General features: G+C 45.3%; 2 protein-coding genes across 7 annotated transcripts in view; one reads left to right on the plus strand and one right to left on the minus strand.

The window, feature by feature from the left end:
* Positions 1 to 6105, plus strand: part of RRBP1 (ribosome binding protein 1) — a 68775-nt gene extending 62670 nt beyond the window's left edge. Inside the window, exons 18-24 of one of the 6 annotated variants that reach the window (XM_012759532.3) lie at positions 375 to 470; positions 1098 to 1181; positions 3005 to 3121; positions 3860 to 3943; positions 4229 to 4363; positions 4890 to 5033; positions 5537 to 6105. In XM_012759532.3, the coding sequence (XP_012614986.2) occupies positions 375 to 470; positions 1098 to 1181; positions 3005 to 3121; positions 3860 to 3943; positions 4229 to 4363; positions 4890 to 5033; positions 5537 to 5575 (699 nt within the window). In that variant the 3' untranslated portion in view covers positions 5576 to 6105. The remainder of the gene's footprint in view (positions 1 to 374; positions 471 to 1097; positions 1182 to 3004; positions 3122 to 3859; positions 3944 to 4228; positions 4364 to 4889; positions 5034 to 5536) is intronic. The other 5 variants (XM_012759528.2, XM_012759527.2, XM_012759529.2 and 2 more) reach the window with 5 other exon arrangements.
* Positions 6106 to 11442: 5337 nt separating this feature from the next.
* The window catches only part of DSTN (destrin, actin depolymerizing factor), a 29848-nt gene continuing 15286 nt past the window's right edge, over positions 11443 to 26004 (minus strand). The window contains exons 2-4 of the mRNA XM_012759534.3: positions 18562 to 18869; positions 14794 to 14870; positions 11443 to 12424 (exon numbers count right to left, since the gene is read on the minus strand). Coding sequence (XP_012614988.1) covers positions 12315 to 12424; positions 14794 to 14870; positions 18562 to 18869 — 495 coding nt within the window. The 3' untranslated portion in view covers positions 11443 to 12314. The remainder of the gene's footprint in view (positions 12425 to 14793; positions 14871 to 18561; positions 18870 to 26004) is intronic.

Raw genomic sequence — 26004 nt, forward strand, 5'->3', positions numbered from 1 at the left:
CCTTTGCAGATTGCTCAGCCCTGGTAAACAGTGGCTTCTGTCATGGCCTTCAGAATCAAGGTGGCCCCACTGCTCTCTTCAGACACCAGAGCGAGCCCAGGCCTTGGAGAAGGTACTTTGTTACCTGCCTTTGCACGTGAATCTTAGGGCTGTCCTCTCCCAACGCCTGAGGTCTGAGAGCCTGTCAGGAACCAGGCGTGTGGGCTTCAGGGCACCATTTTCTGGAAGGGTTCTACTGCCACGACTGGTTTCTCGTGGGCCTCGGAGGTCTCCTGACAGCCTTTGCTTATCCAGGGCCGGCCTGTGCCCTGTGCCTAGCGCCCTCCTGCGGCCGGCTGGAGGCTGCTGACGTGTGCCCGTGCGTGTCCGTGCAGGTGAGGGAGCACACCTCGCATCTGGAGGCGGAGCTGGAGAAGCACATGGCAGCCGCCAGCGCTGAGTGCCAGAACTATGCCAAGGAGGTGGCAGGGGTGAGTCTGGCTCTCCCAGGACCGCAGCCCCTGCCCCGCAGGGTGTGGTCCTCCCTGGAGCTGCTGCTCCTCAGCCTCGGAGCAGCTCTCATGTGGGCCTCACAGTCTGGGTTTCAGCTTTTGCCTGACTCCTGCGGACTCCTCTTGGGGCCGTGAGGCCCGAGGCCTGTCTCGGGCAAGTTTCAGAAAGGCAGCCTCACCCTCTGACGGAGACTTGGCATTCTAGGTCAGCCCCTGGAACTCCCAGCGAGGGAGTTTGCTGCCCGGCTCGCTGACATCATTTCCAGTGGGGAATGGATTTAATTAAATGAGATACTGTTTTCTGACTGTTCTGAAGCAGAAAGCACAAACCTGGCACCCCCAATTCTGGTTTAATCTCAAACTTTTGGCATTTTTTTGCAAGAAATAATCCATAAACATTTGTGATGGGTTGAGCCAGGCGTGCAGTGAATGCCGTCCTTCCTAAGTCTTCGAGAAGCCTCGGGAGCCCAGCGCCCTGCCCTGTCCCATGTTCTCCTCAAGGGTGTTGGTTGATGGCTGGGTTAGGTTTCGTGTTCAGGTGCAAACTCACAGGAGCCGGTTTTCTCTTCTCTCTTCCTTCCCATCACCGGGCTGTTTCTCCCCAAGTTGAGGCAACTTTTATTAGAATCTCAATCTCAGCTGGATACAGCCAAGAGCGAAGCCCAGAAACAAAGTGATGAGCTTGCCCTGGTAGGTGGACTTGGCGTTCCTGGGGTGGAAGTGTGACCTGGGAGTTGTGTGTGTGTAGCGAATTTGCCAGTTGCGTGTTTATATCCCACTCAAAGGTAACGAAGCTTAGCAGAGGGGACCATGTCACCAGTTTATCTATGTGGGGCAGGCTTCGTGGGCCCTTCTTGTACATTTGCCCAAAACTCTATGTTGGGTCCGTGGATGCGGGGACCAGAGTGTTCACGCTCCCTGTCCCATCCCCTGGCTGCCTGCTCCAGGCAGTGGGAGCTCTGGGGGTCTGCACTCCCTGTGAGCCCATTGTGTCCCCTGGCGGCATCAGGGACACTCTAACCCTTGGCAGCACAAGAGCAGGAGGCCTGAGAGTCCTTCCCGGCCTGGCCACCCCTCGCCCTGTGGCTCTCAGCAAGCTCCTAGTCTTCTGCAGGTTTTTCTCATCTCAGGGGCAGCCCAGACCGTTCAGTCGAACCCACAGCTGTGCAGGGAGGACTGCTCCATGCCTGGCCCCGTGCCGAGCCTGGCTGCAGAGAAAGACAAGCCCCACTCATAGGCGGTTGGAGCGCCCACCACCGGCAGCCTCGGAGGGGCCCAAGTCCCAGCTCCTTGGCATGTTTGGCCCAGTGGGGCCTCGCTGGACCCGGTACCAGTGCGGGGCCAGGGCTGCCAGCAGCAGCTGGAACACCACAGACGTGTTGCGTTTGATCTGTATGGTCTTTTAAAATCTTGAATTGGTTGACAACATTTAGAAATTGGGAGATTTTGAATAAAAATATGCAGCTCTGGCTTTCTGAGAAGGGACAGAAGGTCTGGTCCCTAGAGCTGGCACTGGCTGCAGCATCCAGTGAGTGCGGCACGTGCTCCCAACTCCCTGGGTGGCCCCTGGTCATTTGGGGCTTACCTGGACCACACACACCAGAGGCTGGGTACTGCCCAGACCAAGTCTCCCGAGTCTGGGGCCACTCATCGAGGTCTTTGGCTAAGCCAGATCTGGGTGAGAGGCCCAGGGGTATGCCCCAAGCTTAGGGTACGCATAGAAAAAAACCCCTCAATGTGTCTTGTCATCTTTCACCTGTGCAGTTTAGCTTCTGTCGTTGGGGCTGGAGTGGAGGAGGGAAAGCAGTGTGGGGGCAGCCCCTGCATGTGTGGTTGCTCCTCAGAGCAGGGCCTCTTAGATGGGGCCCGAGGCCACCTGTATCCCCTGGGGAGCTCCTGCCAAGGGGCCTAGCCAGGTCTCCCGATTGGAACCTTCTCAGGTGACACCATTGCCCTTCAAATTGGAGGCCCAGTGGTCTGGGGGCCTCATGGAGCATCAGATGTGTCACCCCCAGTGATGGAGCTTAGAGGTGGGGGACCCTGTTTGGCAAGAACATCATCCCATAATCCTTCCTAGACCCCAGAAGGGGCTCTGAGACATAAACTGCATTCTGGAGAAACACAGGTAGACAGTGCTGTTGGCCGCCTCCTATTCCATTTGGATTCCTTAGCTCTGTGTGGCTGTGTCCACCAGGGGTGACCTCGCCCTCCGAGAGGGCTCCCTGCGCATTGGCCATGGACCAGGTCACACAGATCTCATCCGTCCAGGGGCTTATTGGTCTCCAGGCCTCTGTGTAGCTGTTTGGGGGTTGTGACGTTGGTCCCTGCCCCAGCAAACTTTTATGGGATTGGGGACTCAGATACAGGTCACGGTTACTAAACCAGGTCCCTGAAGGGGCTTTAACTATCAAGAGCAGCCTTGGTCCTCCAAGGGGGGCCCGAGTGTGTGAGTGTGTGCAAGGTGGGCATGTGACCGGCCGTGTATTTGCACAAACCCACCCTCCCTGTTTCAGGTCAGGCAGCAGTTGAGTGAGATGAAGAGCCACGTAGAGGATGGTGACGTAGCTGGGTCCCCGGCTGCCTCCCCAGAGGCACCCCCAGCCGAGCTGGACCCTGTCGAGGTTAGGGCGGTGAGCTGGCCCCAGACACGTCACTAACCCCAGGTGGAGCGCAGGCTCCGCAGCCTGTTCTGAGTAAATGCCTGCCGGCTGCTGCTGGCCTCCTCCGCCCCACTCCTCTGTGCCCTGATGAGGGCCCCCATCCTCTGAATGACACAGGGAAGGTGGCAGGGTGGAGAGGCCAGGGAGGGGGGAGGGGGACTCTTAGCCCTAACAGCCTGTGAGGGAGGGGCTCAAGGAGGGCGCCTGTAACTCACGGTCTGTGCCCACAGGGCTGGGGAGCAGCCCTTGGCAGGGTCTTCAGCCACAGAAGGGAACTTGGCCCTGTGGTAGCACTTGCTGGGATGTCACTAGCAGGATGTTTGCTCTCCAGGGTTTGGATCTAAGTGATAGCTGCGCCAGGAGGCAGGGGTCTGTCACCAGGATGGCTGTGGTGTGGCTCCTGGGGCAGTTACTCCTGTGGGACTGGTATTCTGAAGCATCTTATCCTGTGGGTCTCATTAATGGCACCTGAGGTTGCAGAGGTCCCATCAGCCGCTCCTCAAAAACGCCATCTTCCAAGCCCGGGCCTGGGGCACCATCTCCCCAAGGGGGGCATGTTGCAGATTCCTCTATAGGGTGGGCAAGGCCAAGGAAGCACTAGAAGCAGCTAGAAGGTGGGCCCACGGTCTCAACCTGCCCTGGAGCCCTGTGCCCCCAAGAGGGTGCTTCGCCAGGTTCCCAAGCTACGCTTGTGATGTCTCCACACAGCTGAAGACGCAGCTGGAGCGGACAGAGGCTGTCCTGGAGGACGAGCAGATGCAGAGGCACAAGCTCACGGCCGAGTTTGAGGAGGTCAGGCCCTGCCCAGCTCTCAGCCCCCACTAGCTTTTGGCTTGAGTCTCCAAGGGGCACCGGAGGGTGGGCCCAGCCAGTTGGGCACCTTGGGGGCCTGTGGGTGGTCTGTGTCCTCAGGTCTTCTGAGGGGCTGGTGCTCTCAGGCTGTCTCCTGCCTCATAGGACATATGGGTCCTGCCTGCTCGTCCCAGCCAGAGGCTTGAGCTGTTCCCCATTAGGCTAGGAGTGTCCCTGGTCCCCAGGCGTGCTTGGTGGGGTTTGATGGCTCAACTATGCTTTAAGGCGTCTCACTCGGACCCTGCTCCCCTCTCTGAGAAGGCTCAGACCCTGGCATGTCGGTTACAAGAAGAACTGGAGAAGCTCCGCGCTGCTGGGCCCCTGGTGTCTTCAGAAACGGAGGAGGCCGCGCAGCTGAAGGTAGCGGTGGGCGCTGGGGTGGGATCTGCTGCCAGGCTGGGGCCACTGAGGCCAAGAAGGGGAGACTGGGCCAGCCCTCAGCACTGGCTTACCCTTGTCTCCCTTTGGTGGGGAGCATCTTGAGGCCTGTCAAGCAGATCCAGGCTTATTTGGGGGAGGATCCTAACCCTGCAATGTCATGGGGTCACACGGCAGCCACTAGTTCGTGTGGCTATTTAAATGAAGTCGGTTCCACAGCCTTGTGCCAGGTGCGGCAGCCACGTATCTCATGGCTGCTGCAATGGACAGTGCAGTGACTGTTCTTATCCCAGGAAGTTCTCCCAGCAGCTGGTAGACGACAGGACACAGACCTAAGGGCCAACACCGACTGTTTCCTCCCAGTCATCACTGTCTGTCTGGGTGACCAGGAGTTGCCTTCCTCGTGGCCCCAGAGGGCCCAGTGCCCAGGGCTTTAAGGCCCATGTTCACAGCTGTGGTGGCCCTCCTGCTGGTGTCATGTGACCCCCTCCAACCCTGTGACCCACAGGAAAGACTAGAAAAAGAGAAAAAGTTAACGAGTGACCTGGGGCGTGCTGCCACCAAACTGCAGGAGCTTTTGAAGACAACCCAAGAGCAGTTGGCAAAGGAGAAAGACACAGTGAAAAAGTTGCAGGAACAGCTGGAAAAAACAGTGAGTGTGCCCTGTCCCTGCCGGGGCTGCACTTGGGGCTCAGCCCGCACTGGGAGTGGGTGGGAGTCGAGCTGTTGGGAGGTGGGCACAGTGCTGGGAACCCCAAGGAGGAGAAGTGGAACTGGAACAGCGGTGGGGACGCAGACATTCTAACATGGCATCAGCCACCAGGCCCAGCACCCACCCTCGCTTCCTCGGTGGGAAGGGACGTCTGACCCCCTCTGCCAGCCCAGGTTCTCCCTTTACAGCCTGCAGGGGCCTCTCAGCCGTGCCCCTGCCCCAGGCCCAGCCCCCTGGCTGCAGGAACACACTTCTCCCCCAGACTCAGGGCCCCGGCTCTCCTCTGCATCCTCAGCTGGGGCTGGCTATGGGCTCCTGTTCTGTGGACTGGCTGGGGCATTAATCCAGGGAGAGGCCCAACTGTCCCTATGCCTTGGGGACAAGGGGTTCTACCTCAGCTCCTCGGCCCAGCCTGTCCCTCACTCTGCCCTCTTTGTTCACAGGAGGACGGTAGCAGCTCAAAGGAGGGCACCTCTGTCTGAGTCTCCTCTGTGGAAAAAGAAGTTACTGTTCAACTTACCAAAATGCCTTACACATTCCTTACAAATAAATAACCAACCAATACAGCGTTATCCAGGCCCAACTTCCGGTAGCTCCAAGAGAAGCCATTAGAGACAAGAGTCTCTTAGAGCCACAGAAATAGATCTTCCAGACCCCCAGTTTGTAAAAGAACCTTTGTCACATTTGATAAACACTATTCCCCGGGAGCAGCCCAGGACCGCCGCTGCGCAGACGCCAAAGCCCTCGTCAACTCTGTGACGGCCCCCACGGGTGTGTGCCAGGAGCCGACGCTCTGGGGATCTGTCAGTCAGTGCAATTGTCTTTTTTCAGTGGGGCAGGTCCGGGAGGTGGCCGGGACCAGGTGGTAAGTTCTCAAAGGCTGTGGGGCAGACTGGAGGGCCACAGCCCAGCCCAGCAAGGCAGCAACCCCGCACCCCTCGAAGTTGCCAGCCAGAACTGACGTGTGACCTCCTGGATGTTAATGCCATTAAAACCAACGTTGTTGCCCGGCGCTGCAGTGTCTGGTCTTATGCTGGGGCTCCCCGTCTGGCTGTCGGGCCCAGGATGAGGAACCAAGAGGGGCTGCCCTGTGGGTGGGGGAAGTGTGGTCCTTGGCTCTGTGTAGAGTGTGAAGCTCGCTGCTTCCCAGCCCCCCCAGCACTTCTCTCTGTTGCCTCCCAGGTCCCAGTGCCAGCCTGGCAGGGTAAGGGACGGGGCCTGTGACACCTGGTAGCCAGATGCACTGACTGCTGTCCCCTGCCCTTGAGGTCCTGAGGTTTCTGAGCAGGGCTGGTGGCCTGGGCTGCTGTGAGAAGTGAGCACAGTGAACGAACAGGGGCAGGCCTCTGTTCTCGCTGGGGCTGGGGTGAACAGCTACCTCGGGAGGGTGGTCCATGGCCGCAGCAGCCTGCTGCCTGTCCTCTAGAAGCAGTCTCACCAGGGGATGCCAGCTTAGACCTTCTGTGACCCTCACACCTAGGGGGCTGGGGCACCTGCATGATGGTCTTACAAGACAGCCCAGGAGCCTGGTCTCCACAGCCTGCCCTGGCATCTCTGCACCTTATAGCCCCTTTAGGTGGTGGGTGTGATGCTGGGAGTGGTTGTCCGGAACCTCAAGGCCTCGGGAGGTATCTCTGCACGTTGTGTACGCTCTTGCCTCCTTCCTTGAGCTCCCACGAACACTCAGCGTCTGCCAGGCTCTTGGAGCAACTGTCTGGGCCACCTAACCATGCAGTGGCACTTGTGTGCTAGTGCTTGTACAAGGTGCAGATGCTGGAAATCTTGGGGAGGTTCCAGAAGTGGCTTCAGCTACAGCTCCCGGGAAGAGGAGGTGTTTTGCTGGGGGGGTGTGGGAGGGTCTCCGCCATGGGGACAGTGGTGCAGAGGCCAGGCTGTGAAAGGCAGGGAGGCCGAAAAGGCACGTGTGGCCAGGTTATGAAGGCCAGGGGGACTGGACTGCCTAAGGCAGCAGAGCCGCTGAGGGTTTTAAGCTAGAGGAGACAGTCATTCCTGTTCTAGAACTCTGGGGAGGGAGCCCACAGGTCTTGGGACACTGACACCATGGTTTCTGACAGGGAGACTAGGTAGGAGGAGGAAGCATCTGCACGTGCCTGGCCCTGTGCTTGGCTCTCCCGTGAGGTGAGCCTCACCTGGTAAAAGGCAGAGCGGATTTCAAACCCACTCCGCTGCCTGGCACTGCATGGTGGCCTGGGTGGATCAGGGTTGGAGGGAAAGAGCTGGGTTTGGGAGCGTATGGAACCCCATGAAGAGCTGTCAAGCAGCCACTGAGCCCCTCAAAACTGTACCTGTGTGCTTTCATGTCTGGAGCAGGGGCTGAGATGGGGGAGGCAGATCTCCGCACATGGATGGCTTTAATGCAACGTCAGTTTGGGGCCCTGGCGAGTGGGTGGGGGAACAAGGCCAGACCTGTGCCTGGCACCAGGCCTCCTGCCAAATCGCCCTCGTGGGCCTGGGAACCTGCATTTCCCCATCACCTGTCTCACTGCAGAACTCCGAGCCCCTGTGTTGGGTAAAGGCCCTCTGGAGGCACAGGAAGGGGGGCTACTCATTTTGAGCAGAGGAAAGGGGAGACCTTGGAAGAGACAAGGGACACTGAGGGTACCAATCTGCTACCTGTGGGTTCTAAGGTACAGTGGGTGCCCCTGGGTTCTGGCTAGTGTGCTGCTCCCCTTCAGTCCACCTGGTGGGAGCCTAGTGTCTACTGTGGGGAAGGAGGGAAGACAGAGGAAGGCACAGAGCAGGGTGTGGGCCACCTCAGGAGGTCAGGAAAATACCACTCAAGGCTGTGGTCCCCAACCCCTGGGCTGCAGCCCATTACCAGTCTGTGGCCTGTTAGTAAACGGGCTGTGCATTGCTGCCTGAGCTCTGCAGCCCTCCCCACCACGACACCCATCCCCAGTCTGTGGAAAAATTGTCCTCCATGAAACTGGCCCCTGGTGCCAAAAAAGCTGGGGACCACTGACTTAAGGGACCTAAGGCACCTCCTCTGTCCCTGTGTACCCCAGCAGGGTCAGAGCAGCCCTTAGGCCCAGCAGAGGCCTCTGGGAGAGGCCGGCAGAGGGAGCCCGAGTGCGCCAGGCAGCCTTCTGGGCTGCCTTTCCTCAGAGGTTCTATGCCTGGGCAAGTTTCCACCATCTGTCTGGGGAGGAGGAAAGAGGCGCTCAGGAGTGTAATTTAAAGCAGCAGCCCTCAGCAGATTTCTTGCAAAAGAGGTTAATAACCCCTCCTTGCCTGCCCCCCACGGTGTTCAACATGATACAGAGCCTGGATCACTGGCCTGGCCACACAGCTGTCTGTCCTGCAGATACAGCTGTACTGGAGAAGTGGCTTTTGTGAGCCTGCTAACAGGAAGCACTGCTCTTCCCAGGCCTGGCTTCACAAGGCCATTGCCTGGGCTTGGCAGGGCTTCTGCATCTCACCTTGCCAACACTAGGGCTAGGAGAGTTCTGAGAACATTGTGCCTAAACCCTCCCCTTTAAAGCTCCAGGGTCATGCTGAGCCTAACAGCACCCCAGACCCAGAAGCCCCTCACACACACAGGCTCTTCTGACAAGCTTACTCTGGTCATCTCTCTGTGATACCCAGCGAAAGGCACAGGCACCAGGACATCTTGCCTACAGGCCACACCCACACCACCTGGAGAAGGCAGCAGTGCAGTGACGACAGGGAGAGCGGGAAACTAGCAAACCTTTGGTGGACAGGACAGGGGGAAATGAGATTTCAGAAAGCAGTCTATACCCTCTACAAATGCCTTCTCATTGTCCTTCCTTCAGGTTTGGGTCTAACGGGAGCTCAGAGCACAAAAGAAATGTAACGCTTTCCTTCTTGCCCCTTTCAAATCGCATCACTGAACAACATCTAACCTTTGAATTCCAGATGTCAAAAATGAAGTGGAGGGCAGGGCTCAGTGGCTCACACCTATAATCCTAACACTCTGTGCGGCTGAGGCGGGAGGACTGCCTGAGTTTAGGAATTTGAGACCAGCCTGAGAAATAGCGAGACCCCATCTCTACTAAAAATAAAAATGAGCCGGGTGTGGTGGCACATACCTGTGATCCCAGCTACTCAGGAGGTGGAGGCAGAAGGACCACTTGGGCCTGAGAGCTTGAGGTTGCAGTGAGCTATGACAATGCCACAGCACTCTAGCCAGGGTGACAGAGCAAGACCTTCTCTCACAAAAGAAAAAAAAATGAAGTGGAACTCTCCAGAGGTGCAGTGGGAATTAGCTCAGGAACAGAAGAAAAGATCCGAGCTTTTGTCCCAGTTCTGCCATTTACGAGTCAAGTGAGCTTTAGGCATGTTACTCAACTCTCTGGGCTGGCTACTGAGGGGACTATCCCTCAGAGGTTCTATCCCTTCCCAGCTGCCTTCTGGGACTGGGCAGAACCCATGGAGAGCCCTCACCAGCCAGACACAAGTTATGCAAGCCTTCCTCCCACTAGAAAGCCCTGGCTGCTGGAACAGCCCCCTTCACTGCTGCTCCCCACCAGCCACAATGCAATTAGTATCTCTTCTTCCAGCTGCAGCCCAGCTGGAACCCACTGTAGAGCCTGTTGTGTTTCAGAAATGCCCCAAATTATGAGACAGTGATGCGTCCTTGGGCATGCACAGTCTCTGATGGTCCAAAGGGCAATGAACATGTCAAGAAACAGAAATTTCACTTCCTGTGTCTGCTGGACCCGCCAGCACTCTGGGCAGTTCTGCAGAAAGGAAGCCACTAGACTAAACCTAATTCTGTTATCTCAAGTCACTGTGTTCACTATTTTCTCAGAGATTAATATTCTCTGAAATAAACTTTAGTCAACCTCTGATAGAATTCTGTTTGCTTCTTTCTCAGGGCAAGAGTAGCCACTAGATGAACCCTAGGTCAGCTTTCCATACATTTTTGTAATGTATTAACACTTGTGAAGATGTAAATGTATTTTCTGCAGAGCACACCTGCAGTTTTATTCTTGATCAAGGTGAGCTGAGGTCTAAACCCTAATTTTGTACCAGAATCACCCAGAGTGCTTGTTAGCATGGTTCCTGGGCCCCAACCTCAGGAATCGCTAAAATTTTCTCTCAAAGGTTTCTCTAGGTAGAGTCATAACTAGTAGCATCTCCCCAATTTCTAGAATAAAAGTGGGGGGCTGGGACACGTTTACATTAATTCCACCCCTGCATACTGTTTGACATCCTTCCCGTGGCACACATCTCTCTCACATGCACGCATGTGCCTGCACTGCAGCAGAGTGGCTGTCACTGAAGTAGTGTCACACTTCACAAGCTGAAACCACAGAAAAGACTTTCTCCTTCTAACACTCCAAACACATGGCTTTACCTACATGGCTGATTCTTGAGTAAGCCAGTCTTGCGCTGGCAACACTTCCCTGGAGGCCAATTAATATACAGGCACTAAAAGCACTGCTGTGCCGTAGAGATGATAAATTCAGGATAAAAGGAGGACAAGCAGCCAGCATTATTTTCCAGACAACTTTGAAGGGAGTATTTTGATTTAAGCATGATAACCTCTTCTGCCTCCCCAAAGCCTGGCATTTGGATAAACATTGGGAATAAGAAAAAGGCGTGCACTTAAACAAACCTAGAAGGCACAGGGTGTTCACAGCAAGGCTGTATGGTACAGCCTATTGCTCTGAGGTTACAACCCTGGTCAGCATGTTCCTCCAATAGCAAGTATCTGTGTATCTAAACCTATCTAAACAGAAAAAGGTATAGTAAAAATATGGTTTTATAATCTTATATATGACCACTATCATATATGCAATATGTCATTGACCAAAATGTTATGCAGCACATGACTGTGTATCAAAATGCTAACCATGTTATGGTATATAGCAGGATAATATATAATTCTCCTTTTCTATTTTCTAAGATTTAAATGTGATTTTATTAACCTATAATCTAGAAAAGTTTAACAAACATTGAAGTAAATTAAAAAAGAAAAAGGTTCCCAATGGTTACACCAACTTTCTTATTCAGTTAGAGGAGGCAGCTGTGACCATATAACTGTCAGAAATACCAAAACCTCAATGACATATCAAAAGCAAAATCTGTTATTCCCAATTAATACATGAATAATTACACAAGAGATAAGTTTAAAATGCTTCCTTTATTACATAAAGCCATTTACTGCTACTTCTAAGTTCAACTATTTGTGCATCTCTATACTGTTCAGTGTTATGCCTGTGATGTTGACAACAATCATGTCCAAGTGTCATGAACAGTGGCTTGCTGCAAGTGTCAGCCTGGTACCTGCTCCCACTTCACACAGTCCACAAGTTGCCCTAGAAAACTAAGTTCTCCCAGGCCCCAAAGTAAACATACTCAATGTTCTTCCACACTTTATTGTATCAGAAGCAGCACAGTTCTGAAGGAGACACAAAGTTATCACAGGTGTCCCAGCTCATCAATATACCATTTTATCATTTTCATTAACAAAGCAGATTACAATGGTGCTCTAATTTGCATTATAATTAGTTGTTACAAGACACTGCACATTCTCCTGAGGACACGCCATGATTTCCAAGATGCAAGGTCACTCTCAGAACAGTCTCCCAACTAGTGAATGGCGAGCTCACCGAAGTTACAAGGGCTGCTTCCTGTATTCCAACGTCGTGCTTGAAATAGTGCTTTGCAAGCTCAGCGTGGATTGTACGTGGACACAATGTGGAGGCACTCTCCATCATACATTTGGTAGAACCGAAAGACTGCCTGCCTTAACCATACTGTTGTTAGTGTATTAGTGTTTTTATATATCGTAAGGATGTATTATATTCCATTCTGTTTAGCTCAAGGAAGAATAAAGAATTTGGGCCAAAATTATAACCAGATTAAGACCAATTCTCTAAGCAAAATAAAGTAACAGCTGAGGTTAACAAAGATGTAATAACTCTCTTCACATGGCCTTGTACTGTTCTGTGAACTGCATTATAAATCCTGAGCTTAACAAAAACCTTTATAAGTCAACTCATCAAAACAGGCATTTGGCCAATAAAAATTTAATTTCACACCAACAAAACTTTAGAATTTAGATTTATTTAGGGCTGTTTGCAAAAGTTCATAGAATATTTAGTTTACTCTAAAAGATGACAAGACAGTTCCCCCTCAGTGAGACCCTGGCCTAAATATATTTTTGCTTTATTTATATAGCAAGAGGATAACATTAAACATGGAAGCTTTCAATTTGTGGCACTGAATGATCTACACAGGGCATCCTTCAAAGGCTACAATTAAGGACCCACCTAACTTTTCAGCAATACAAGCCCGATTGAGGTCTTCTGGCCCATTTGCTTGACATTCATGTTTTATGCCTAGAGAAAAAACAACAATTCTATTTAGAATTATGGCAGCAGCTTACTTCTTTCTCTAAGATATTAAACTGTTTTTAAAGACCACTTCTAATAAGGACAGATAAACGTATTTATAAACAATGGACTATTACACAGTAATGAGAATAATCTGTAACTACATGCATCAAAAATGGATGACTTTCATAAACATAATGCTGACTGAAAGAAGCCAGATTAAAAAAGCATACATTCTATATGATTCCATTTGTAGAAGCCAGGGCTATCCTTTGTGGAAGAAGGGGCAGAGGACAGTGGTATGAGTGGAAGGAAGGAAGGTTCTGGGGTGCTGCTGGTAATTAGATCAAGAAACAAAGCACTATGTTCTGTCTGAAAATTCATCAAGTTCTACAATAATTGGTAATGTATACTTTTCTACAGATATGTTGTATTTATCAATACAAAATTAAAAGGCAATTCTAGCAATAATTCTTGGTTTTTAAAATATAAATAAAAATATGAATTAGATGTTTTTGATTGCATAGTTGATTTAGTCAACTGTAGTGAAAAGTAAGTAAAATGGCATCACTTTTGCTATAGAAAACAGCTAGCTCTCCAGTGTAGTACATCACACATTTAAGAAAACTATCACAATGAAAACTGTGAAGTGTTACTGATTGCTTTCTTAGAAAAACTATATCACCATACTGCAGAATGAGCTCAATTATGAAATTATATACAGTAGCTTCTCCATACCAGCTGCTATCTTTTAAATGGCTGCATTGTTATTCCATCATCTTAAAACCATTTGTCAAGCTGTGGAAAGCACAATAGTTCAGCTTTTGGACTACTCAGAACTGGTTTGAGAAAGCCAGTGGATGGTTTCATCACAAGAAAGGTGATAAGGTCACTGTCATTAAAAGACAGATCACCAGCCAGGCACAGTGGCTCACACCTATAATCCTGACACCTTAGAAGACCAAGGTAGGAGGACTGCTTGAGGCCAGGACTTCAAGACCAGCCAGGGCAACATAGCAACACCCTGTCTTTAAAAAAAATTTTTTTTTGTTTTAATTAGCCAGGCGTGGTGGTTAGTGCCTGTAGTCTCAGCTGCTCAGGAGGCTGAGGCGGCAGGATTGCTTGAGCCCAGGAGTTTGAGGTTGCTGTGAGCTATGAACACACCACTGCACTCTCACCTGCGTGACACAGCAAGACCCTGTCTTTTTAGACATATCACCGAATCAAGTCTAAATAGTAATTCCCTTTACTAAAAGACAATGCAGAATAAAGATGATGAAGAATCTACTCTGAATCTTTTTTGGTTGCGCTGTGAAAGTGTTGAAGCTAAGGAATCGTTTTAAAACATCAGTTAACAGACCAGTGAACATGCTTCTGGGGGATGCCCAACATCAAATCAAATGCATGAAAAACCTGACGAGGCAACAAACTATGCAGCAGCACGGCTTGGGAAAGGAAGCGAGAATTTTGTTTTCCTGACTAAATAAAACAAGCCAGGGCAAACCTGTTTTACAAGAATATAAAAACCAGTCAGTCACAGTAAAACAAACAAAACAAAACTAACATTAGGCCAAGCCCTGTGACCCTGGCTTACTCAGCTGTTTGGATAGCCATGGCAGGAAGGTGACCAGGCAAACTCTTAGACTAAAGCTCACACATGATCCAGACCAAGCCTCCCATTCTATAGCTGACAGACTCAATGCCCATGGAAGTTAAGCGGTTTTGGCCAAGGTCACACAGCAGTTAGACATCAAGCTTAACCCTTTGGGCACTTGCCCCATGCTCTTTCCATCATACCAACATTTCCTCCTGGCTGGAGTCTGGCCAGGCCATCTCATCAGGATCCCAATCACCCAGTGGCAAGTCTAATACGACTGGCCAGCTCAAGGAGTGACTGCACTTCCTTTGGACACAGATGCATCATTACCTAAAATTATACCATTCAATAGTAAAACTAGAAATAAGAGCACCTTTCCCATTTATAAACATTTCCTTTTGCAACTACTACATTTAAAGGCAATGGCAAATCTACTATTAAAATATGACCAATGTAAACCAATTAATCTCCACCTGCTACTTGAGAATCTTGGGAACCCCACAAACTAGTTTAAAACCAGCCTGAACAAGTGATACACAATGTTGAAGGAAGAGTTACTAAACACGGGCCACCAGACTCAAAGTGACCAGCACAAGGCAGAAGACACAATGAAATGCTGGGTTCAACCTTATGGTTTTCTCAAAACAAGCATCTCTCCGCCCCCCTCCTTTTTTTTGCCCAAAGCTCTCCAAGAAAACGAGGTGCTTCTTAGAAAAGTTGCAGCTCCCACTCCAGGGGCTCACCATTCTAAATACCCAGAAGTAAATCCAGACCATACCTTGAAATTTCTTTTTGATTGCATCCTTGGAGCTCGCATAGATCATTTTACTTTTCAGAGGTGCAAGTTCTGGTGCCCTAGATAGAAGGATGTCAAAAATGAAGAAACTACTTCAGAGAAAGTATAACTTACATCTTCTTAAACATTTACTTCAGTGGCAGGGAGAGGGTCCTCAGACTCCCTGGAGAGTTTTTCTAACTACAAAATTTTTCTATTTCCCTACCACTCAGAGGGTGAATGTTATGGATGGGCATATGCAGAATCACTCAAGTTGACCAGGGTGAAAAAAAATAAGAGAACCACTGACTAAAAGTCAGATTAATGTGTCCATAATAAAAGATTGAACATTGGGTACTTCATTATATAACCCAGTTCTTTTTCTTTAAAATATTTTTCATTTTTTATTAATAAAGGATTGAGGTCAGGCTACTATTCATATTTAAACAAGGTTTTTGACAGCTTTGCTAGATGAAAAGTTTGAAAATACAAAAAGAGTACAGAGAATAATCCGTAAGTATCTGCCACCCAGAAGTAAGAAATGCTAGTATTTTGGCATTTTTGCTTCAGATTGTTTTCTAGAAAAGAATAAATCACAAATAAAGTAAAAGTCCCATTCCTAATCCTCACCAGTCCCTTCATTTACATCTATTCCAACAGGAGATTCTGACCACGCAAGTACTTGTTTTCCATCCTAATCTAACATAATGATACATGTTTAATTATCAAACTTGGGAGTCAAAACCTGAGTTTCAACAATTTTCTTTAAAAAATTATAAATCCACATGTATAATCTCATAATTCTAAATGCAGCTTTCACAAATCTCTTTTTTTAAGTTAAATGGCAACTCAGCAATTATTATATCTTAATTGTCCATATTATTATCTTATATTTATAAAATGTTAGCATCTTGTCCCTCTTGAATAGAAACATGCTAAAAACAGAGTATATGGTTCAAAACACTTTCATCAGCAATTTTGAAAAATAACATATTTATAATGGACAGAAAACCTCACACTGCTTATACATGAATGCCTTCTTTCCATCTATACCACCAACCCTCAGGTCTGCCTCCACACCACACTACCGATGTTTATCAAAGAGAAAATGGAGTTCAGTAAGGCCTCATTTAACATTGTCAGAAAGTTCTTGGAAAGTGACTTTAAGCAAAATGATGTATAACAAAACCAACTGTTTTTCCTCACCAATATGTGAATGTAACTGATATTACTGAAGGACCTGCTATATGCTGTTTCACTTAAAGTGGCAGTTTCTAAGAACCCACTGATGATGTTAACTACTGTGTAAATATACTTTTGAGCATTTAATGACTGCATTTAGCTGCTATATATCCAGGACACTGAATGACACCCCTGAGTGCTGGCATGGGGATCTCAGCTAGTCTACACCCACCTTAGCGAGTAGAGATTCTATTCTTGGGAACTCGGAAGAAAGCAGTCTCTCTCTCAGAGGCTTATTCCTCCCACTTCTAAGGTCCAGTGAGGGAGGCAAAGCCATCACAACCTCAGGACTGGCAGATGTTTGAGCTACAAAGTGTGTACTTTTCTCATGCAAATAGGTCAAAAACATGAAAAAGTATTAGCTGTTCTGATTTTACTCTAACCAGATTGTTAAAATACTTTAAGAGCCACTCCATAGGCCCTGGCAGAGCTTGTTAGGGAAAATGCCTATAATAAGGCTTTATTCTTTATTCTTTAAAATAAATAATAGTGCAAAATAAACTACTACGCCAACAATTTCTTTTTCATCTTTCTACTTTTATTTTCCAATGTTATTTTATAAGAATGTATAGTTTCACAGTGGAAAAATACATTTAAAAAAGTAGGAAAAAAATTGCAAAGGAAGGGAAGGAAGTATTGACCAGTTTTTAAAAGCCTGAACCGTTAGCTGGCATATCTGCTACTCAGCTGTCAGTCCCAGAAGGGCAGAGACTGTAAGTGTTTTATTCACAGCTGTTTTCCAAGTCCCCAGTACAATACCTGGCATGTAGTAGAAATAAATGTGCCTTCATTCAAATCAAAATTGTGCTAATTTTAAGTCTTATCAATTATCATCTTTATGTACCAGCCTCCATGAACAGTAAGCTGCCCCAAACATACACCTGACCGCATACTTGCACTCCTCACAGTAACCTGGTTTAATCAAGTGCAATAAAAGCTTACTGAAATGGAATCGCAGTGTACAATCTACAGTTACTTTCCTTTTAAATCTCGATCCTTTTAAACTCCTAGCCCCATGCCCCTTACCTGCCAAGCTGCTGGTGGCACACAGCTAAGAGCTAAGTCCCTCCCTGTCTTACAAAGTATCAAAAGAAGCCTTGAACCACCTCTCCCCACCATATCAGAGGGTGTTACTTCTACTTTCCCTTGGAAGCCAGAGAATACTCTATGTGGCTACTGGGCATATCAAGGAATCTAGTGTAATATAAATTAAATGAGGGGTACAGGTATAACTTTCATCTAAAGCTCAATCTATATACTGACTTACTTGAAAGATCAGAATAACTAATTTCAACAGCATTTCAAGAAAAAGGCAATGTAAAATCACTTTATAGCACTATCTAGAGCAATACTGTCCAAAGGATCTCTCTGTGATGATGGAAATGTATATCTGTGCTACCTAACAAGGTGGCCACTAATCACATGTGGCTACTGAGCATTTGAAATGTGGTAATTCATTCAACTAAGAAACTGAATTTTTAATGTTAATTAATTAAAATTTAAATGGCCATATGCAGCTAGTGGCTATAATGTAGGGATAAGGCAGAAATGGTAGATCAAGAGCACCTGAGTACAGCCATTGTGACGGATATCAGACCCTAACCACCCTGAAAAAGGAATTTGCCAGCAAGTTGCCAGCCCTGGACCACCCAACTATGGATGAATTTACTAAGCTAGATGACTCACAAACTATGCTTACCTTTCTGTGACAACAGTTTATGATTAACCTTTATGGCCTGACCTCAAGACAATGCTGGTCAGGTACAGCTGTTCCTAACAGAATTTTTGAACACATAACAATGTTACCATTGCCTCATAAGGGGTCCTCCTCCCTCCTGCTCAGGAGAGGACCCCCTACTCTGTCTGTGGAGTAGGATCTGCTGTCTTGTTTCTGTCTCAATAAAACTTTCCTATAGCTAGTTGACTTGCTCTCAAATTCATTCCCACAAAGCTAAGAATCCACTTGGTGACTCAGGGGGATTTCCTCCCTTCATTGGGACACTCCATGCATCAGCTCTTCACATCAGACAGTGTGAAATGCAGAGCAAATTAGAGTGGGGAAGAAACAGCACTAACTTCTTCAAAAGTAACAAACCATAGAGACACAAGTAAAGGGTGTGTGTTTAAAAAGAGTGTGAGGCTGGTTCCTGGCACTGCATGTTGGAAAAGCAGGGTTTTGGCTTGTAAGTAGGAAATTTAACAAAAGTAGGAAATTTTAGCTTATAAAAGCACTAAATTCAGAGGATGCATAGAAACCTGCCTCCTGCCCTTCCCCCACCCCAAAAAATCCATTATTAAAAATCATATTCTTTCAAGTAGACAAAGAGCAGTCAATTTAGTTTTGGTCTCATGAATACCAACTCAGCTAAGATTATGAAACCTTGTGAACAAAAATTAAATGATGATAACTGTAAATAGCGTGAATATAAATTACTTTGGTCCCAGATCTGGTTCTCCAAGTGCTGACAATAAGAAAGTAATTCTCTTAATAAATTTCACAGTGGCTCAACATTCCTAACATGGGCTTACCACAAAAAAAACATCAACTCTTCTTTTCTGGATTCCTTGGTTTCAAAGCTTGCATCATATAAAGCATAGCGACAATCTTTTTCAGGAAGCATTCCCACAAAATGCTTGAAAGGATCAGTTATGGTTACACCAACATCTCCAACCAAGATCTCTTTGCCTTCTTCTACAATGATGCACTTTTTGTCTGCACTGAGACAAAAAATGACAGCCTTCTTTCTTTTTTTGATTTCTTCTGGTGTGGAGCATTTCCTAACTTTCATGTCATAAAAAATGCGACATACTTCATCAGCAACTTGCACTCCTGAGGCCTATAATGAGAAAATAAATAAAAGGCTTACAATTTTTATTGTGCCAAATGTGAAACACTATTTAACTTCTTATAGATAGCATATGCATTATCCAATTAGAAAATCTAAGCAGTAATCACTAGTAATTTTAGACATCAAACTTTTTAAAAGATCACATATATAAGTCATTCATCACTATTATGTAGAGGTAAGGAAAGATTCAGCTGCAACCGCCTCTCCTATGTTAAAACCTAGAAAGAAATGCTTCTTAAGGTACTGGATTATTTTTCTTTTTATATAGGTAGGTTGCTGAGAGCCTTGACTGGGGATAGATTACCTCCACAGTTTGTATATTTAATGATACATAAAATTCCTTTCATAATTCACAGTAGACAATCGCAACTGCTAGGTTGGGAAAATTCCATTCTATAGCGTCTCTTTCTCTAATAAAAGAAGAATTATGACAAGATTTTTGATCTATTCACATTTCAAAATTATGTGATCAATATTTAATAACATTATTAGTCACTTGCCATTAAAATTGTTTCTAAAATCTGCAAGTTTTATTTCTTTTTTTTGTGACTCTACACTAAATCTGCAAGTTTTAATTTAAGATTAGAATAAGAAAATAATCACTGCTATAACAAAGAGGATGACTTAACCTTTTATAACGTTATACTTGTTATTCACGCACAAATGACTCTTCATCTGTATTTACAGCAGCTCCCCATCACTCGCATTGCCACATAAGCTCCACCTCCAGTCAGATTAGCAGCGGCATTACAGTCTCACAGGAGCTCCAACCCTACTGTTAACTGTGCATGCAAGGAATCTAGGTTGTGTGCTTCTTAGAGAATCTAATGCCTGATGATCTAAGGTGGAGCTGAGGCGGCGATGCTAGCACTGGGGAGCGGCTGCAAATACAGATTATCATTAGCAAAGAAGTTTGACTGCACAATCAATGTAATGCATTTGAATCATCCCAAAACCATCCTGGTCCATGGAAAAATCATCTTCCATGAAACCAGTCCCTGGGGCCAAAAAGGTTGGGACCGCTGTAATCTAATACAATAAGACTGCCCATACCCACTGCCAATCACGTCTACCCTCCAATTTATTCTCTACGCTGTAGCCAAAGATGTGAAACATGAATCCAATCACCACACTTAAGACATTTCAATTGCTTTCCATTGATCTGAGGGTAAAAACAGCAATAATATTTTAATATGCTACCCACCTCTCTGGCCTTATCTTACGGCACACACTCTCTGTCTCTCACTACCCTGGCCGCCTTTTTCAGTTGTTTGCATGTATCATGCTCCTTCCCACTTCAGGGCCTTTACTCATACTGTATACTCTGCCTGGACGTAGCACTTCTCTACAGTTCTTTGGCTAATTCACTCTTTAGATCTCAGATCAATCTCAGTTTGCAGAAACATCATCTGGGTCCGAACTACTACCACACACTCCCATGAGATCACCTATCTCTACCCCATAGCACTTACCACAGATTCAGTGCTCTATCTTTAAAATTATTTAATTAATGTCTGTCTCTCTAAAGAAGGCTATAAGTTCCAAAAGGACTATAAATTCCTTAAGATAGACTATGTCTGTCTCATTCATTATTGTGTTCCCCTGAAAGAAATCAAAGACAAATGAGACCCACTAAGAAAGTTTCACTAATGAAGAAGATAAAGACAGAATATATTAAATATAAAGCTTTAATACTTGGTAGAACATTCATTATTCCCTGATAGACTCCAATGGAAAGGAATTTAAAGAAGTTAGCACTTAAATGGAAGAGGAGCGGGGAAGCATGGAAAATGACTTGAAGCACTCCAAAACAAGGGGTCTGAAAGGATGAAAAGACAGTTCCTGACAAAGGGAATCCAGCAAATACAATATGAGAGGAAGATAATGGAGAAGGAAATCGGACATTTGGACTGAGTTTAAGTGGAAAAGGCCTCCAATGGCAGCAGGCTCAGAAGTCTGGAGATAATGGATATTTTTAAAAAGAAACTGTAAGATGACCAGAGTTGTGCTTTTGGAAAACATATCAAGCCATGTATAAGAGAACTGTAAGCCATGCATAAGGGAAACCAGCTAAAAGGCTAGTTCAGCAAGCAAGGCAAGAGGTGTTAAATACTTACTAGGTTAGTGACAACAGTACTAAGGAGAGGATGGGATGGGTGTTGACACTACATAGGTACAATCAATTGTCCTTGACAATCACTGAACTGGGAAAAGGAGGGTGGAAAGGAAGGATTCAGTTTGGTAATTAGGAGACTGATTAATGTTGCCAAATGCTTACTTTCTAATCTTTCCACCTTGGTGGCTTTAAAGACTTTAATATTAGAGCAATATGGTTCTTCATACCTAGTAACATTATAATAATAATTTATGGCTATGCAAATAATCAAAAAACCACAAGGGAAAGTGTATGTTACAGTCAATGAATATACTTAAGTTCGCTATAACTTTGTTTACTTAGTACATCCTAGAAATAGCATTGACATGGAAGAAATGAACACTGAACAACTGGTCCCTAGATTCTTGATAATGATTTTTATACAGTAAAACTAAAACCATGAGAGCTGACTAAGGAAGCAGGAAATAAAGCCTGGCCCAACAATGCCCAGCGCTACTCCCTTCCTCTAAATGGGAGTCTCCTAGTGACAGCACATCTCTCAACAAGCTGGTGGCTCTTTTATACCTTTGACTTTAGTGAGTGAATTGGAAATCTGGGGTAAAGATTAGTGGGATGGAAAGAAGATAAAATAATCCTTAAAAAACTGCAGTTTATTAATATCTTGGAGATCGACCAGGCACAGTGGCTCATGTCTATAAGCCTACCACTCTGGGAGGCCAAGGAGGGAGGACTGCTTGAGCTCAGGAGTTTAAAACCAGCCAGAGCAAGAGCAAGACTTGGTCTCTACTAAAAATAGAAAAATTAGCTGGGCAGAGTGGCATGCACCTGTAGTCCCAGCTACTCAGGAGGCTGAAGCAGAAGGATCGCTTGGGCCCAGGAGTTTGAGGTTGCAGTGAGCTATGATGATGCCACTACACCCTAGCTGGCGCAAGAGAGCAAGACTCTTGTCTCAAAAAGAAAAAAAAAAATTTCTGTATTAATTTTGATGGATTTATTATCACAAAGCAACATCATGGTGAATCTTAAAACAAAACAAGAATGGTTGTAACAATAATATACAGAACCATTTGTTCTTTATCTTTACATTGTGCTTTCACCTAGTAGAAAAAGGTCTTCTCCCATCAGTCCAATTTTTTAAATATTTGTCTAAAACATTAGATTATTAAGACTAACTTGTTCCGCTGTTGAGAAATCTAAAGTGTATCTTAAAAAGCAAAATCTAATCCAGTTTTGATTTTAAATTTATTTTTTAAAAGTTATTGATATTCAAAAACAGTTTTAACAATAAAGACCATTAAAGGACAGCCTGACATAGCACCAAAATCTGCTGCACAGTTGGGAAGAAAAATCTTGAGAGCAAAAATAGATTGCTATCATAACAAGAGCTCTGTGATTACCTTAAAAAGATATGCTATCCACAACTTCAGTTTCTCCGTGTTCTGTACCAGTAACCACTGGAGAATAACAGCTGCTATCCTAGAGCTCCACCCCCGTGTCAAAATAGTAGCTGTTAAATACTTCACTGCATTTTATCTTACTTGACTACTAGTTTTTAACTTGTTCATGAAGTATAATAGATCCCAAACCTACATGAGTCTCCTCTGGCAGAGCTTGTATGAAATACTGAAAGTATAAAAAAGAAATTAAGAACATAATCCCAATAAATATGTAGTTTCAAATTAGGAAGAATGAGTGGAATTAGTTTGAGCAGAACTTAGATCCCTACATCCCCCTTCCGGAACTCTACCCTACCACCCCCCCACCCCCCTTACGCTTAGATTTCTGTAGGGTTTATTCTTTGGAGAGGTTAAACTGTAGTTCTTTCTGGCCTGGTCATCATACTGAAAAGAGGATATAGGTAATTACACATAAATGAATGTTAAGACCTCCCCACCACAACCATGAAGCCTGACCATGAATTACTAAATCCTTAGTCGCACTGTTCTAGAGAGCCGTCCTGTCCGATAGAACTTTCTGCAATGATGCAAATGTTCTTTTTCTGCACTAACATAGTAGCCACTACCATCAGTGGCTACTGAGCACATAATAAAATTGAGGAACTAAATTTTTAATTTTATTTTAAATAATTTAACACATAAAATTAACACAAAATTACCTCTCTTAATTCTACAACAGTATGTTTTGGGTAAAGAAATTCATAAAACGACATCATTTCCTACCTTGGAAAACAATATATTACTTAGCTTTATTGATTACTCCTGTCATCAGGAACCTCTTATCACATTATGTAATGACAGAATATTGCCTCCAAAGGTGAGGATTTCAATTCTATTTTACTATAATTATGGTTGACTGTTTCTGAGAGAAAGGAAGAAATTTTGAGGAAATTCAGATAAACTTTTTGTTTAAAGTACATATTCTGAGTGTTAATTTAGAAGCGTCAAAACAACCAAAATGAAGAATGATCATAAAGTTTCATAGAAGAGGGCTTGACTTTAAGCAAAGACTTTAATTCTTACAGAAGGCATAACAAAAGTTCTATTATTCCTTGAGGGAAAAAAAACCCTGGCTACTGAAGAAGAGCTGAAATAATGGATTTAATACTTTAATAATGGTTTATATAATAGCAATAAAGGTAACTTCATTTTATGTAATATTACACATAGGGCTATTTCAGATGAATTTTAAAATTAACTGAGAATATGTTTTCTAAATAAATTAAGGAAGTCAGACACAGAAATTTTTTTTTTTAAGAAACCATGGTCTCCTTATAAACAGAATTTCGAACATATTTCACCTCAGAAGACCTTTCTAACCAGAGGAGAAAGCATAAAGCATACCACAAGGTTGAATCAGACTTCTAAAAATCTTACAATCTGAGCACGTTAACTAACTTCTCTAAACCTCAGTTTCATCACCTGTAAAATGTAAATTATGGTATTGCTAACTCAAGAAATCTGAAAAGACAACACACACAGGGTACCTAAGTACAGTGCCTGGCAATGGTACTATTCAGTAAGCAAAGATTCTTATTATTAACCAGAAAATCTGGTTAGAGCTTCTTCAACTCTGATTATCTATGTGGCCAATTTTTACTGAAACCTTTGGATAATGGAATGCTATAGATAAAGAAATCCAGACAACTTAAAACTGATACTGGAAACAGTAATTTCTTTCTTTTTTTTTTTTGGAGTCTCACTTTGTTGCCCAGGCTAGAGTGAGTGCCGTGGCGTCAGCCTAGCTCACAGCAACCTCAATCTCCTGGACTCAAGCGATTCTGCTGCCTCAGCCTCCCAAGTAGCTGGGACTACAGGCATGTGCCACCATGCCCGGCTAATTTTTTCTATATATATTAGTTGGCCAATTAATTTCTTTCTATTTATAGTAGAGACAGGGGTCTCACTCTTGCTCAGATTGGTTTCAAATTCCTGACCTTGAGCAATCCGCCCGCCTTGGCCTCCCAGAGTGCTAGGATTACAGTCGTGAGCCACCTTCCCCCGCCATAGAAACAGTAATTTCTATTTATTCTCTGATGCCCAGAACTATGAATTAACAACAAATCTGACATTTGATGTGTACTTCTTCTTTCTTTCCCTGACTATTAAATGCTTAAATAGCAGAGACATGCAACAGCAAAGAGAACAGTAACAGTCCTCTTAACACTGCAAGACTCAATTATACTACCTCCTACCATTCTAGGCACAAGTATCATCTGCAGCTATAAATAAAAATCCACAATGATGAAACCTGGGACCTATAAGGTGAGCCAATAGGTTTTGTCCTAAAATCTATCCCTCCCCAGTATAGACAGGCATACCTTGGAGATATTTCGGGTTCAGTTCCACACTATAGCAGTAAAGCAAATACCACAATAAAGCACATCACACATTTTTCAGTTTTCCAGTGCATATAAAAGTTATTACCACATTCTTCTATGGTCTGTTAAGTGTGCAATAGCATTATATCTAAAAAATACAATGTACAGGCCGGGCACCATAGCTCATGCCTGTAATCCTAGCACTTTAGGAGGACTGCCTGAGGCCAGGAGTTAGAGACCAGCCTGAGCAAGAACAAGACCCAGTCTCTACCAAAAAAAAAAAAAAGAAAAGAAAAATTAGCCATGCCTGCAGTCCCAGCTACTCGGGAGGCTGAGTCAGGAGGATTACTTGAGCCCAGGAGTTTGAGGCTAGAATGAGCTATCATAATGCCACTGCACTCTAGCCAGGGTAACAAAGTGAGACCCTGTCTCAAAAAAGAAAAAATTAAAAATACTATGTACATACCTTAATTAAAAATACTTTAGTGCTAAAAATGCTGATAAAGAGATACAAATGAGCTCATGCTTTTGGAAAAATGGTGCCAACAGACTATCTTGATACAGAGTTGCCACAAACCTTCAATTTGTAAAAATTGGAATATTTATAAAGCATAAAACAATAAAGCAAAGTGCAATAAAACAAAGTATGTCTGTATTAGTCAAGCAAGCACACAACAAAGCCCCAATCTCTTGGTAAGTTCAAAATGTGTAGAGCTGTTGCCTATAATCTTTCTGATTGTGCCTTGCTTAAGGGTGCCTAGCGAAAAGGGCAAGACAGAACTGAATTCAAGTTCATGTTCCACTAGCCAAGGTATACACCTGCAGAACTGTAACTATTTGGAGGAGTGCCACCTGCTTGTCTCCTGAGGCTGCATCGCCCAGCAGGAACACCATTTTCTAATTTGCACAGTCATTAATAGGCTACCAGTGATCCAGAAAATGTTCCAAGTTAATGTTCTGCCTTAATACACTGGTTCATCCCTCTAAAAACAAGGTAAATATGTTAAATTTACCACCAATTTCCAATTATAGAAATCCTATTTCACCTAGAGCAAAGTACAGATAATGTCCTTGAGGATGATAGCCTATGCAGACCAAATAGCAATTCTATTTGCTATATATTAATGTTTAAAGAGTTCCACCAAAACATTTTCATGGTTAAACCTTACTTAGTTGGAAAAAGTAAGGTTCACTTAATAACCTAAATTCTATAAACCAACCTCCCCACC

The sequence above is a fragment of the Microcebus murinus genome, chromosome 16 (assembly GCF_040939455.1).
Source record: "Microcebus murinus isolate Inina chromosome 16, M.murinus_Inina_mat1.0, whole genome shotgun sequence".
Classification (NCBI taxonomy): Eukaryota; Metazoa; Chordata; class Mammalia; order Primates; family Cheirogaleidae; genus Microcebus; species Microcebus murinus.